At 40.4% G+C, this 13,958-nt stretch overlaps 1 protein-coding gene across 1 annotated transcript in view; it reads right to left on the bottom strand.

The window, feature by feature from the left end:
• The window catches only part of LOC139731182 (scavenger receptor cysteine-rich domain-containing protein DMBT1-like), a 71,446-nt gene that overhangs the window by 32,103 nt on the left and 25,385 nt on the right, over nucleotides 1-13,958 (bottom strand). Inside the window, exons 11-16 of the mRNA XM_071642064.1 lie at nucleotides 12,964-13,165; nucleotides 10,654-10,980; nucleotides 8,142-8,486; nucleotides 5,340-5,488; nucleotides 3,158-3,371; nucleotides 2,186-2,515 (exon numbers count right to left, since the gene is read on the bottom strand). Of these exons, the coding sequence (XP_071498165.1) occupies nucleotides 2,186-2,515; nucleotides 3,158-3,371; nucleotides 5,340-5,488; nucleotides 8,142-8,486; nucleotides 10,654-10,980; nucleotides 12,964-13,165 (1,567 nt within the window). The remainder of the gene's footprint in view (nucleotides 1-2,185; nucleotides 2,516-3,157; nucleotides 3,372-5,339; nucleotides 5,489-8,141; nucleotides 8,487-10,653; nucleotides 10,981-12,963; nucleotides 13,166-13,958) is intronic.

The following is a 13,958-nucleotide window of genomic DNA, read 5'->3' as shown; positions in this document are numbered from 1 at the left end:
ATGGAAATAAAGCGACATTGGTGCGGTATCAGCGTTTTCACCATAGCGTTTTCATCGGAAAATGATAAATAATTGAAAAATACAGTAAAATTCATGAGGATTTGCTTTTTTGTTGTTGTTGTTTTTAGATAAAGGGATATATACTGCATCATAAGCTTTGGATATTCCCTTCACTGCCTTGAATAAAGACTAAGCGCACCACGTTTACAACAGAATACCTGTGAACATAGAGAAGACAGTGCTCTTCTTTGTATAGCGGTTAGTCTCGATTCAGAAGTATAGGGATATAACAACGAGACAAAATTGGTTTAAAATTCATTTATTACGACTAAGCTACTCATTTGGAAATGCTATCATAGCTTGATAAGCATAATCTATGCCCGACAAACAAAATGACACCAAAAAGGTTTTGCCACCTCAGGTGGTACCAATATCTGGCCTGGCCCATGGAGTAAAAAAGTTAAAAGCCAAATCCTCATCTCCACCAATACTATACTATCCCTTTAATCATTGATTTCCCTTGAGAATTTTTCTTTTTTTCTCTGATTTTGCTCAGCTCATTGCAATCTTATTCAAAGATAGCTGATCTTGATGCAATTCATATTTAGGATTTCTCTTATGATGTACTATAACTGATTACACTTTCTCATGATACATTGAACCTTTTCTATCAACAGAACAAATTACCTCTTAGGACAGAGAGAAAAAAAAGTGTTTTTGGAATTATGTTCAAAAAAAAAAAAATTAAGATTATCAAAATATCTCTAAAAGATTCTTTCATGCTTAAAAAATTATTATATGATCTTTTCAGCCATCTCCTCAAGAAGTGTGTGACTTGATGTGTGTTCTGTGTTTGTGTGCTATTGTACCATGTTCATTGTGCCTATATCATGCTTCTTGCAAAGAGAAATATTTTTCCACAAGGCCTTAAGCCTTGTGTAAAACTCTCTGTTCATTTCGCATTAAAGCAAGTTTCAGTCCTGAAATCATGTAGCTTTAAAAAACAAACAAACAAACAAACAAACAAACAAACAGAAGTACCAGAGAAATATATCAGTCAAAATTTGGGAACAAAATTAGACATACAAAAAAGTTATGAATTGTTGAAAGTTTAGAGAGTCTAGAGGACCAATTGGCCAGGTCATGCCACCAGTCACAGGACTCAAAATTGCATGCAGGCCGTTTTGATTTCAGTACATTATACTGTAGCATGATTGGCTGAAAGCCGCATACTGGTTGTGAAAATATGATATGTCAAATCTCTACGACTGGCACTGAGACCCAGTCACATGACAAGAAACTGGCAAGGCTGGTGACACCACATTTCCAATCTTCAGGTCGTACGACTGGAAAATCATAACAAAGTCGCGTAGTGTGTGGTGGCCTCCAGAAACAAATGATGATATATTGCGTTAGAATTGCATTTGTCACAATGTACATATATTACATATTTGTCCTTGACATTGTTTGAATGAACCAAACATAATAAAACAAAAACAGTAAAGTCTTGCTCCCAGCACTCTGAAATGAAATTTTTGATTTCATCAGGTGTGCACAGTGAAATAGAATTTCATGTAAAAAAAGTATGGAGTCACAAGTGCCCTGAAGGTCAAATTCTACCTGAATCTTCGTCAGAGACAAAATGACAATACTATGGTATCAAAGTTTGCACTAAGATGGACCTACAGACATATAACAGCATAGCATGGACTACCTGGGAGGGTTTGGGGGAATAGAATAATGGAAACAAAAGGGATAGGTTGGGTTTTCAAACAGTGAGCTAAACAGGTAAGGATGGGTATGGGGGGGGGGGATAAAAGCAATGGAGTGAGCAAACAAAATGGAGAGGTAGGGTCAGTGGTGATCTCAAAGCTCAAGGGGTGACATGACATACAGCTGTATGCTCCTGCAACAATTGCTCTGGTCTCATTCTCTTGAAGGACTGAGGGTTATGGTTACGGTTACAGTTGTGATAGGAATTTAGCTTGAGTTTGATATGAGGATTAGGGTCATAGGGTTATGTTTGTGGGTAGAACTTATGTTTGGCTTAGCGTGCCGATATTCTATGGGAGCAATCATCGCAAGAGCAAATGTCATGGAACTGCTCACGGATGGGCAACCTGTGAGGATAAGGATTAAAACAAGAGGTATAGGGACAAGAAAACAGCAACCTGAGAGTACTCACTTTCTGGCGGTGCGCAGATGACCCCTGCATCCTCACCGTGATTGCAATTGTGCCCCACCCCACGGCTGCACGAAACCAGGGTAGTCTCTCGACCAGTGCAGGCGACGTCGTCAAAATGGATGCTGCCCGACCCGGACCCGAAGTGGGCGGAGCCCGGGGCACTGATGGCATTTCCAAAACCCAGCTGGGTGCACACGACCGTGGCATCATTGATGTCCCACGAGTCGTCGCACACCGTACCCCACAGCCCGCTGAAGAAGACCTCTACTCGACCCTGGTAGGGCCTCTCACCGTTAACTAGGCGAATATCACCTCCATTCGCTGTATTCTCTGCAACCACAAAAATGCACATAGTTAACAATGTAATAAGCAAAACAAACAAACAAACTCATTTTCAACAACAAACTTCAACCACATCTCTTTTTTTTTTAATTCAAGCAACAATGGGTAGTTTCTTCTCTTAAATCTGCATAGTCACCAATAAAATAAAAAAGTTATAGTATAGCAAGTCAGCTTTCAATTAGCCAAACTGATGCTTTGTGCTCTGTTTATCTATATGACAAGAAAATGAATTAATTATTAACCCCTGAGATGACAGGAAATTGCTGTATATCTTTATATCTGTGTATCCTATATTTAGATATGCACAGACACACACTCACACAAACACATAATATAATATATCACTATTTTTGTGTACAGATATTTTTGCGAATGGGGAGGTCACGTACATTTTCGTGAAATGAAGGTTTTGACACCGAGGCTTATCTTTGGTGCACTATTAGCCTAGCATATGGCAACATTTTCAAGTGTCGTTAAATTCTTGATTCAGCAGTGATTTGTGGAATTTGCGAAAAACTAAACACCTCGTGAAAAAACAGCTTATATAATACATATATGTGTGTGTGTGTGTGTGTGTGTGTGTGTGTGTGTGTGTGTGTGTAAATAAGGGATAAAGATATATGCACCCACCTCCAGATGTATCATTCAAGGAACACCGAACTCCAGCATCCTCGGAATGTCCGCAATTGTGGATCAGCACTCCATTGTGACCACACGCCTGCAAGGACACTTCGTTCCCAGTGCACATGACGTTATCAAGCAGGATAGGGCCGACGCCACGCCCGAACAGTGCCCTGGATGTGGCTTCGTATGCAGGGCCAAATCCCAGCTGTCGACACACGACCTGCAGAGAGAATGCAGAGAGGGAAACTGCAGGGGTGAAAGCAAAATTTTCTTCACGTGGGGGGGGGGGGGGGCTGGGGGGGGAGAATTCTCAGTGTTCATAATTGGTGCTGAGATAAAATTCATCGCCTGTATCAAAGAGAAAGAGTAGTATTTAGATGACCCATGAAGCTAGAAGCGTATTTCATTTGCTGTACTCTTAGGTAACTTTTGCTTCTTCATAAACACAGCGGGAGCACTATGGCATAGTGGATAAAGACTCCAAACGCCCAATTAGAGGACCCAAGTTCGATTCCCATCCAGTGCTTACGTCCTTGGACAAGATGTTCTTACTCAACCACCATGTCCCTCTAAACCCATGTGTACAAATGAGTACCTGGCAATGCTAGGGTAATAATAATGGCAGGGCCCTCTGGTAGAGCAGTGACAACACTGAAGGGGCTACCATGGGAAAAGAAGATGTTGTCATCCTTGTTGCCGTCATTGTTGTTGCTACTACTCACTCTACAGGTATTTCTCATTAATGGAACTTTCTCGAATTTAACCAGACTTTGATGTATCAAACCCTTCACTCAGTGGCAGTCTGAAGAAAATGCTACATCTAACTTGACCTTAGCAGCAAGGTCAAGGCAAGGGCTGTGTTGTAAGATTTTGGAAACTAATGTCAATCATTCAGCTACAGAAGATCTGATAAACAAGAGTTTATAACTGAATTATGATATCAAATTTTCAAGATTTCAGACTTTGATTGCCTTTCTAGACTCCGACAAAATCCATCCGCATCATATACTGTATATGGCGTATATCTAGCGATCGAGTCTAATTTTTTGCGAAACGGGACTTCCCAACAATTTCGTGAGTGGTTAATTTTGAGATTATGGAGTACAATACCACATGAGAAATGCATGCATGCACGTCACAGTCACATGGAGGTCAGAGATAATATTTTGCCTTATTTTTAAATTCACAAATAGCACCCGACTTGCACAATTCGCAAAAACAAGCACCTCGCACAATACACGAAAACGAGCACCTCGCAAAATATTCGCCGAATGACAGTATTTGTTGGTACGATGACCCTCCTTAGGAGGGCCCTGAATGTAAGCATTTCTTGAGTGTTGTGATTACATATCTCTGGTATTAAAAAATGTGAGTAGTTTTGGTGCAAATAGACTTTCCCTCACAATGCAGGATACCAGACATATATACGTCAGGTTTACATGGGTATGTCAAGACAATAGGATAAATTAGAAGAAAGACTGTGCTGACACTGAGGGCGATATCAGCACCATAATAGATCTGTGAATATCCAATATGTTTGGTTCATTATTCAATAAGATCACAAAGCCTTGCTGTTGCCATATGAGATATATAAAACAAACAGACCAACCAACAAACAAACGAACAGACACCTCTTGACAGAGGCCACATATACACATGACTGATTTTCTATTGACTTAAAGCACAAGTTCACCTTCATTTACAAATAAATTTAGTGAATACAGCAATATATCAAGTAGAACACATCAGTGAAAGTTTGAGCTAAATAAGACAATCCATTTTGATAAAGGTTATGTGTTTTTGAAGTTTCAGTGCCATCATCGCTGGATGAGAAGACTACTACAGTTCTTGAAGTCACACTGCAGTAGTCTTCTCATCCAGCGATGGCTGCACTGCAAGTTCACAAATTCATAACTTGTAAATGGATTGTCAGATTTTCCTCAAACTTTCACTGATTTTGTTCTTCTAATATTGCTACATTCACCTATTCCACATGCATATAAGGGTGATCATATTCTTTAACCCATTGTGGACGAGTCTCGAGTATACTCGGGCAAGTGTCTATGGGAAATGTGTGTTGCAGCAAAATCAGCCTGTCCTGAACGAGTTAAAGCAGTTGCCTGGAACTTGCTCAGCGCTACACATGCATAATGTTTTGTTCGAGTACCATGCCACCATGCTCTCTAACCTGAGCGTCGGAAAGACTCCAAAGGTCATCACACACTGTCCCCCACTGACCGTCGTAGAAGACCTCGACCCTCCCTTCTAGCGCACTGTTTCCATTCACAAGTCGTACCGACCAATTTGTGACATTGCTCGGTGGAGCTGTTGTCGAGCCTTTGCAAATGTAGATACAAATCATCAGTGACAGATATACATGTATCTGTGTTGGTAAATGCGTTCATTTTCATATCTACAATGTTACTTGGTGTACATACGAGAATGCATCATATCAGGGATTATGAGGGCTTACATGCCTATTAAAGGGCAACAGTAAAACAATTACTTTTATGAGCCCTTGTCCATGTGTTACTCTCCTATCCATATTATCATCTGTATTATACATCAACTATACCATTTCCATGTCAACATATGTCATATGTCATGTAACTGCAACTGTGACTTTTATTTGGCTGACTGAATAATGATAACAATGATAATAATAATGATGATGATAATAATAATGGTAATAATAATAATAACAATAATAATAACAATAATAATAATAATAATAATAATAAGATAATAATAATATATTAATAATAATAATAATAATAATAATAATAATAATAATAATAATAATAATAATAACGATAATAATAATAATAATAACAATAATAAAATAATAATAATAACAACAACAATAAAACAACTACTACTAATATAATAATAGTGTTAAAGACATGTCCTCCTGAAGGAAGATAACTCAATCTACTGAAACAATAAAACCAAATGAGAAAAACTGGGTTTGTTATGCTGACATAGGTTGATACGAAATACTGTACAGTGTTGACAGTCAGAGCCTATATGCAGGGAATGAGACCATGCTATCATTTTTGTGGTCATCATTCATCCCTCATGTACTGTATATATTAGCTTCCAGCCAGAGCATTCATTTTCAATATACTGTATTCGCCAGCGATAAGGCCGCAATGCCAGATAAGCAGCATCCCGACTTTGATGATAAAAAAACAAGAAAAAGAAATCAGAGGGATTCTGTTCTGATCAAAACTTCATTACTTTTCTACGTTACATTAAACTTTATTTCTATGGTTTCCACACATTTCCTAACGACAATCAGCACATTGCATAATCCCATACATGATTATGTATGTCGGTTGGGCAGGTGATTTTCTGTGTTGGAAAGACAATGCAGCAATTTGCTTGTGCTGGCTTAAGCCACACCCTGACTGTACTGCTTTATTTTTGTTTAAAATAGTGCGGCCTTATTGCCAGTGCATAAGGTATGCGTACCTGCATGTGGCTGGGAGCACACTACACTGGCATCTTCCGAATGGCCACAGTTGTGGATGCCCAGTCCGTTGTTGTTACACTCCAGGAGGGATGCCTCCGTTCCCTGGCAGCTCATGTCGTCAAAGAAGATAGGGCCGACGCCCAGCCCAAAGTTGGCCTGCTGGGGGGGCGCGGATGGCGCGCCCGAAACCCAGCTGTCTGCATGCCACGTTGCCATCGGTGATATCCCACTGGTCGTCGCACACCGTCCCCCATTCCCCGTTGATGAACAGCTCGACGCGGCCCTCGTAAATAGAGGAGCCCCCTGCTAGCCGTATTAGCGGCTGCTGTGGGTAGGGTGAAGTGACTACAGGAGGAGTGGTGGTTCCTGTACCATTAGAGTGAGTCAAGAAAAAGGCATTCTAGCTATTCCTGGGAGGTACCTTGTAATTCCTTTTGAGTGCATGACCATTAAGCTCTTATGTAAGTTCTGTGTCATGCAAATATAAATGTCAAAAGACAAGGCAAGGATTTCAGGTGTTCAGCAAATCTGTGGTCAATACAGAGAGGCAGTCATATCAAGTGTATTAAAATGGATTAGACTTCACTTCTAATTGGTTTCCAAACCATTTTTCTTGTATAACTAACGAGCATCAAAATGTGATACATGATTCACACTCATGACAATGTCCTGACACTTTCATCAAACTATGTTGTATGTTGTCATCATTGTCATACCTATTGATAACACTGCTATTACATCAACTTTGACATACACTTTAGGTGGATCACATCACGTCTGTACAGCACACCATGTGTACCAAGGAACCAGTTCTGTACCTTACTGGAAGTAGTCAAAAAGCAAGAAAAGTAAACACAAACGTTTTCTTTAACTGTGTTAAAACAATACAGTCTTGAAGACTAATCCAGGAATGAGGAGACTTCTCTTTACAGTTGTTTGCGTGATTCCCCTGAAAGGATGCCTTCTTTCTTCCAGGCAAACGCAACGGGTTCAATTGCAGCCTACACGTATTTCGAGATAGTCAAGACGAACACAGTTGTTTGCTTTACATTTGCCTACATGGAAAATATGAAGGCAAATCCATGCAGTCCGGGTGCATGCTTGTATGTGGGCTGATGACCCTTATGGTAACCCGTATACCAGTCATCCTTACACGGCCCACAGTCTGAATTAAAGAGAAGTGCAAGTGTGTAATGTCAGCCATAGAAAGACAGCATCCTTCCAATGATTGCTGTATATCACTATCTGGAGGCTGATGAAGTGTGAACACAGTATTGAGTATACAGTGCACTCCTGTTATAGCGAACACTGTTGTAACAAAATTCCGGTTACAAAGAAATAAGAATTCAGAATGCAACATTATCGGCTCTGTGTACTTCTGTTGTGGTTAATTGTTCAGTTATAACGAAATTTTGATATAACCAAAGAAAACTGCCATTCCTAATGACTTCGTTATAATGGGAGTCAGCTGTAATTATCAAAGTGGTGCCACATAATCTGCAGAGTTTGCCCTACCTGGGAGGGAGCAGTTTACACTGGCATCCTCGGAGTGGCCGCAATTGTGGGTTCCTACCCCAGAGTGTGAGCAGTCTATTAGCATGTCTTCGTTTCCATTACATCCCAGATTGTCCAAATGGATGGGGCCGGACCCCTGGCCAAAGGCCGCTCTCAGGGGCGCTGCCAGGGCAGTTCCAAATCCCAGCTGTCGGCATACAACGTTGCCCTCATTTCGGTCCCACAAGTCATCACACACAGTGCCCCACTGATCATTTAGGTACACCTCAACGCGACCCACATACGGTGCTGGTCCTCCTGCGAGTCGTATATCCCCATTAGTGGGTGCAGAGACATTAACACCATCTGTTACACAGGAGAAACAAAAATACAATAGTATTACTGAAGATGAAACAGACTTTCATCAAAACAAAACAGAGAAAAAAATCCTATAACTGTAGTAATAAACACATATCAGAAATAAGGTGTCAGTCTGGTTTTCTTTTCTATCTTTTAGTCCTTACTTTTAGCATCACTTTAACTGTCCCCAAATAATCTCTGGAGACCTAACGTATGATTTCAATGCAGCCACTGAGTGGTCAAAAAGCCATGCAATGTATGATATTTGAAAGTTTGCATTGTGGTATGAAATAACATGAATTAAGAGGTTTGCTGTTCACCTTGTGGATAGTTCTGATAAGGACTAGAGAGAGAAGAACTCATGAAATTGAAAAAAAAAGTGCAAAATTAGTAGGACAAAAGTCGAGTCCTCTTTACATTTGGAATGGGTGAAGTTGTGGGAAGAACAGGTAAATATGTGTATAGTCCTTTGGACATTGGGAGAATTCAAGTTCAGTGCTAGTGCTAGTCCTATCTCAGCAATAAAAATGAACTTGAAATCAGTCGGTGTTGGGACGTTGACCTCAAAGTTACTACATATTTCCGGTTGCTTGTGCTGGGCATAGTGTTAAATGACGTCTGCTGAACCAAGCTCTGCTGTTTGTGTTAGCGATTTATGTGCTTTTTTTCCCCACTGGCTAGCACTAGCCCCAGGGGATAATCACTTTTGTCAATTCAAGTTTGGTGCTGGTGTTAGTGTTGCCGTGCAAGACCCACATTCAGTACTCAGTAGTAGATGCACGTTTAACATGCAATGTCTATTCTAATGCAATGACTGCCTACGTAACGTACACGAACACTCTAGACATGGTTACATAAATCTAAGCCTGGGAGCAAAATCAAGATAGCTGTGTTTCAAAGAAAGATGAAATTTGTGGCATTTTAGTCTGTCTTCCTCATTATGTGTCTAAAACTATCATAGCTGCACCTGTTAATATTTGACTGTAATCACACGCAATCACTTTTTTCTTCAGGCAAATCCCGCAAACTTCGCGGTGCTGTAATTCCAACACCTAGTGCTGGGCATCAATAATTGTGATCGGTATAGCTGTGTTAATCTGACTGGCGGTGTTGGAGCTCGATTTAAGACATTAAGTTATTTGGGAGATAGCACTTAGCTCTAGCACTATAGCACCGAACTTGAAATCACCCATTCTTTTACACGACGGTGAAGTTCTGATAAGGATGGATTACCCATGTGGATAGCCCTAAAATGGACAGGTGGGAATTCTTTTGCTGTAATTGGTGAAGTCCCGGGAGGATGGAACACTGTGTGGAAAGAAGGCACTTTAGGTTTGGAAGAGCAGAAGGAAGAAATTAGGGTAGTAAATAGAAAAGCATCAAGGTAAGTGCAAGAGAGAAGAGTACTTTTCTGCTGGAAATAGGTATGACCTGAGAAGGACAGTGAATTTGGGGAAGATGCAGCGGGATGTAAAGCAGTGAAGGCTGAAGCAGTTGTGCCTTCAACATGTTCAGTGTTATAATCCGGTTCAGAATTTGCCAGAAAAATTTTCAACTGCAAGCCTGCAAAATGTACATACAGTCTCTAAGAGCAGGAGTGGTGCTGACCACCTGGCCAAAGTATCACAAAAGGAGCTTAGTCCCATTGACTTCTTTTCTGTAATAGGTCATATTCCTGTGTTAAAGGGGCATTCCAGACAATGTATATAATTAATTACACATCAGATAGCACAAAATTGATAGTGCCATGTACCGGTTCGTTGAATTCATTGCCATCCTGGAGCAGATAACTACATCAATACTCTGAAGAGACCAAAATATAATACACTAAGCAAGGATGATATAGAGGCTCACACATTCCAGTAATACAGCAATATTATCCCATCACAATGCCACCTGCTTCACACGTTTAAAATGCATGCTATCTTCTTTTGTTTTGCTTCCTTGAGCATCCAATGCAGTCTTTAATATGTGAATCTGCTGTGTCCTCATCCTTGTTCACTGTGATTTGTTATGAATTTTGAAAACATTTGTATTCCTTATCCCAATCACTATCAATTCTGAAACTCTGTACCAAGTGTAATCAATTTATAGATGTTCATATGCAAAAGGCTGAATATCAACTGGAGGTCTCCTTTAGAACTATTCTTGATGCCAAAGGTGGGATCTTTACCCTGCGTGCTGCAAACAACACTAGCATCCTCCGAGTGACCACAGTTGTGCCTGAGAATGCCTGCATGCACGCAGTTCAGGATGGTCGCCTCTGTCCCATCACACTGCACATTGTCCAGGATGATATTCCCTGTGCCCTGACCAAAGTAGGCCCCCTGATGGGCACTGACGGCCCCCGGGAAGCCCAGCTGGCGGCAGACAACCTGGGCGTCATTGAGCTCCCAGTCGTCGTCGCAGACGGTGCCCCAGTTTCCCCGCCAGAAGATCTCCACGCGACCCTCATTCTGTGCTTGGCCACCTGCCAGCCGCACTGAGGTTGTTGCGCTGTCTGCGAAGGGAAAAGGTGAAAGATATCTAAAAACCATACAGCTGTACTGGAAAACCCATTGCCAAGCTTCATCCCATCTGCCTGAGTCTTCAGTTTTTATGACTATCGTGATCTTTTCAGCCAATCATAAAGCACAAAAAAAGGAACGAATTGCTGTTTATCATACAAGATATCTGCTCTCAGCAATTTTAGCATTATCAACAATCAACATGCTTTTCATTATGCAAAAAAGGTATTCTATCAAAAACAGCCCCTACAATTGTATGCTGAAATAAAACACGACCAAAATCCAACATAAGATATATTTCTTCACTACAATGTTTACTGTATTTACTGTTATTTTCGCGGACAGATATTTTCGCAAAAGAGGAGATCATAGATATTTTCGCGAGATGTTGTTTTTGAAAATTGACGCCAATGCTAACGTTAATGTACTATTACCAGAGCGTAAGGAGACATTTTCACGTGTTGTAAAATTTGCGATCCAACTGTGAGTTGCGAAATTTGCGAAAATTAAACCCTTGTAAAAATAATGGCTTATTCAGTAACAGATGTGAAAGATGGCACTAACTAAAGCCCCTGGTATCGTGAAAGAGATGAACTAATGAATAATCGGGTGTTACAAAAGGTCAATATAGTTTACCAGATATGCAACATGAGATGGAAGGGTTCAGAATAAGGGAGTTCATGGTTAATGCATGTCTCATTTGACCCCTACACCACAGACTTTGAAATCACATGGACATGTGTTGTGATCAAGAATTCCTTCTTGAAGCATGTCATCTTGTATTAAATCAATGCTGAGAAAGTGCATGGAGAGATTACTGTAAAACATGATATATTCGCGGCATGAAATTTTAGCGAATTGGAGCCGACAGCCTTTTTCGTGGCATGAAATTTTTGTGAATTGTCACTGGCGTTCAATGCATGTAGTGTAGACAAAAATTTTCGCGTGCATTTTAATTTCGCGAATTTTGGTGCTCGCGAAATTCTCGAAATTAAAATGCACGCGAAAATTCCTCATTTTTTCAGTATGCTAAACAGTGTTGATGAATGACCTACACCTGAATGTTCTGATTTAGTCTGAAACATATACATTGTACTGACATAATTCAGATTCTCATAAATGCTCGAGACTTCTTTATGTTTTAAAGTCAGTGGCAAATACATAGACATTCTCATTTGACCTTTGTTCTGCACATGCGCAAATCACAACCGTGAACTCCCTTATCATGTCAACCTCTGGCCAATGTGAGTGAATATTAGGGGCACAGTTTATTTTAGACAAAGCGGTCAAATACCTGAACATCACAATGCCAATAGCCTAAATGACAATGAGCATTATCATCCAGACTTTCATAGAAAAATTCTCCTAAAAAAATGAATCAAAGATTTACAGGGCATCCCAGCACATTTGAACCAGTCTGCAAGTACAATGAAATTGCTGTTTATTGTCTACATATACATATAAAATGCAATGTTCCAATCTTCACTATTCATTAGGTATCGAACAAACATACAGAATGATATCAAACATTCAAAGGAGTTCTGATTTGATTGATTGATTGATTGATTGATTGATTGATTGATTGATTGATTGATTGATTGGATGGATGGATGGATGGATGGATGGATGGATAGATTGATTGATTGATAGATATTAAATGAAGCTCCCCGTATGCTGGAAAAGCACATAAAAAGTAAAAACAAAAACAAAACTCCAAAACAAAAACAAAACTCCAAAACAAACAAACACAAATTATAATTTCTACGAAACTGAAACAATTAACAAGTATGAAAGACAGCATTGACTGGATGTCAACCCGCTGCGGAAGAACTGATTTTGTAATAGCACACATTTTCCATAGACACCTGCACAAAGCATACTCAGGACCAGTCTTCAACAGGTAGATAACATGGCATCCTGTTTAAAAAAGAAAAAAGACTGCCGAAAATAACCACCTCTTGTTTTGTAGCTCTTACCAGATAGGGAACATGACACACCCACATCCTCATTGTGATCACAGTTGTGCTGGTTGAGACCTCCGTTGGAGCACTGCGAGAGAAGCCGCTCGCTGCCGGTGCACTGTACATTGTCGTAGAATATGGGGCCCGTGCCCGCACCGAATGTGTCTGCCGAGTGATAGTTCAGGGCGTACCCGTAGCCAAGCTGGCGACACACAATCTGAACAAACAGCAATCACAAAATCAAGAAAGATCTGAGTAGATGTCATTAATTTGTGTATATGTTTCCATTCCCCCTTTTTTTAATAACAATTGAAGAAAAAAACATAGTTCTGGTACGCCTGCAAAAATTGTCAAATTTCGCTCCCAAATGTACATCTATGCCTAAGAAATGTGTGGAATAACGCTGAAATAACAAGATATTCATTGGGTAATGACAAAAATGTGAAATATTCTCAAACCAAAAAGGTTCACGGGAGTCGAAATCTTAGAACTTACCCCATCAGGGACAGCCTAACTTGGACTCGGAGACAACTCGGCCTTGCTTTGATGGCAGGGCCGAGTTGTCATTCTGGATTGTACAGTGTTGTACTCTGGGAGCTCTTCGCGTTCTGGCTGGTCGCAGTTATGGGCCGAGTTGATACAACGCGCGCATCAGAGAACCTCTTTGGCGTGCATGCAAAATTAATGTGCGCCTATCAAGCACCTATGTATACAATATGTCGATCACAAACTGCATGTAAATTGTCTGAAATAGGGCTGGGTTTTCCCTGAGACCAAGTTAGTCTGGATCCTTCTGGAATAAAAGTCAGTAAACCCACCACACGCCTGATCTCAAAATACTCCAAAACAACTCATCATCCTGCCGAATTGTGTCAGCCAGGTAAGTCTCTTGGTAGAATCTTTCAATATATTGCAAGCAAATATGAAATGGTGCCAGACAGGTTCTCAAACCCTTACCAGAACTATGTTTTCAATTTAATGGTTTACTAGTCACTACTTTCCAGGAAGTT

The sequence above is a fragment of the Diadema antillarum genome, unplaced genomic scaffold (assembly GCF_040938485.1).
Source record: "Diadema antillarum isolate AM-2024a unplaced genomic scaffold, OU_Dant_1.0 seq00000364_RagTag, whole genome shotgun sequence".
Lineage (NCBI taxonomy): Eukaryota > Metazoa > Echinodermata > Echinoidea > Diadematoida > Diadematidae > Diadema > Diadema antillarum.
This window is presented reverse-complemented; position numbering and strand designations above follow the sequence as displayed.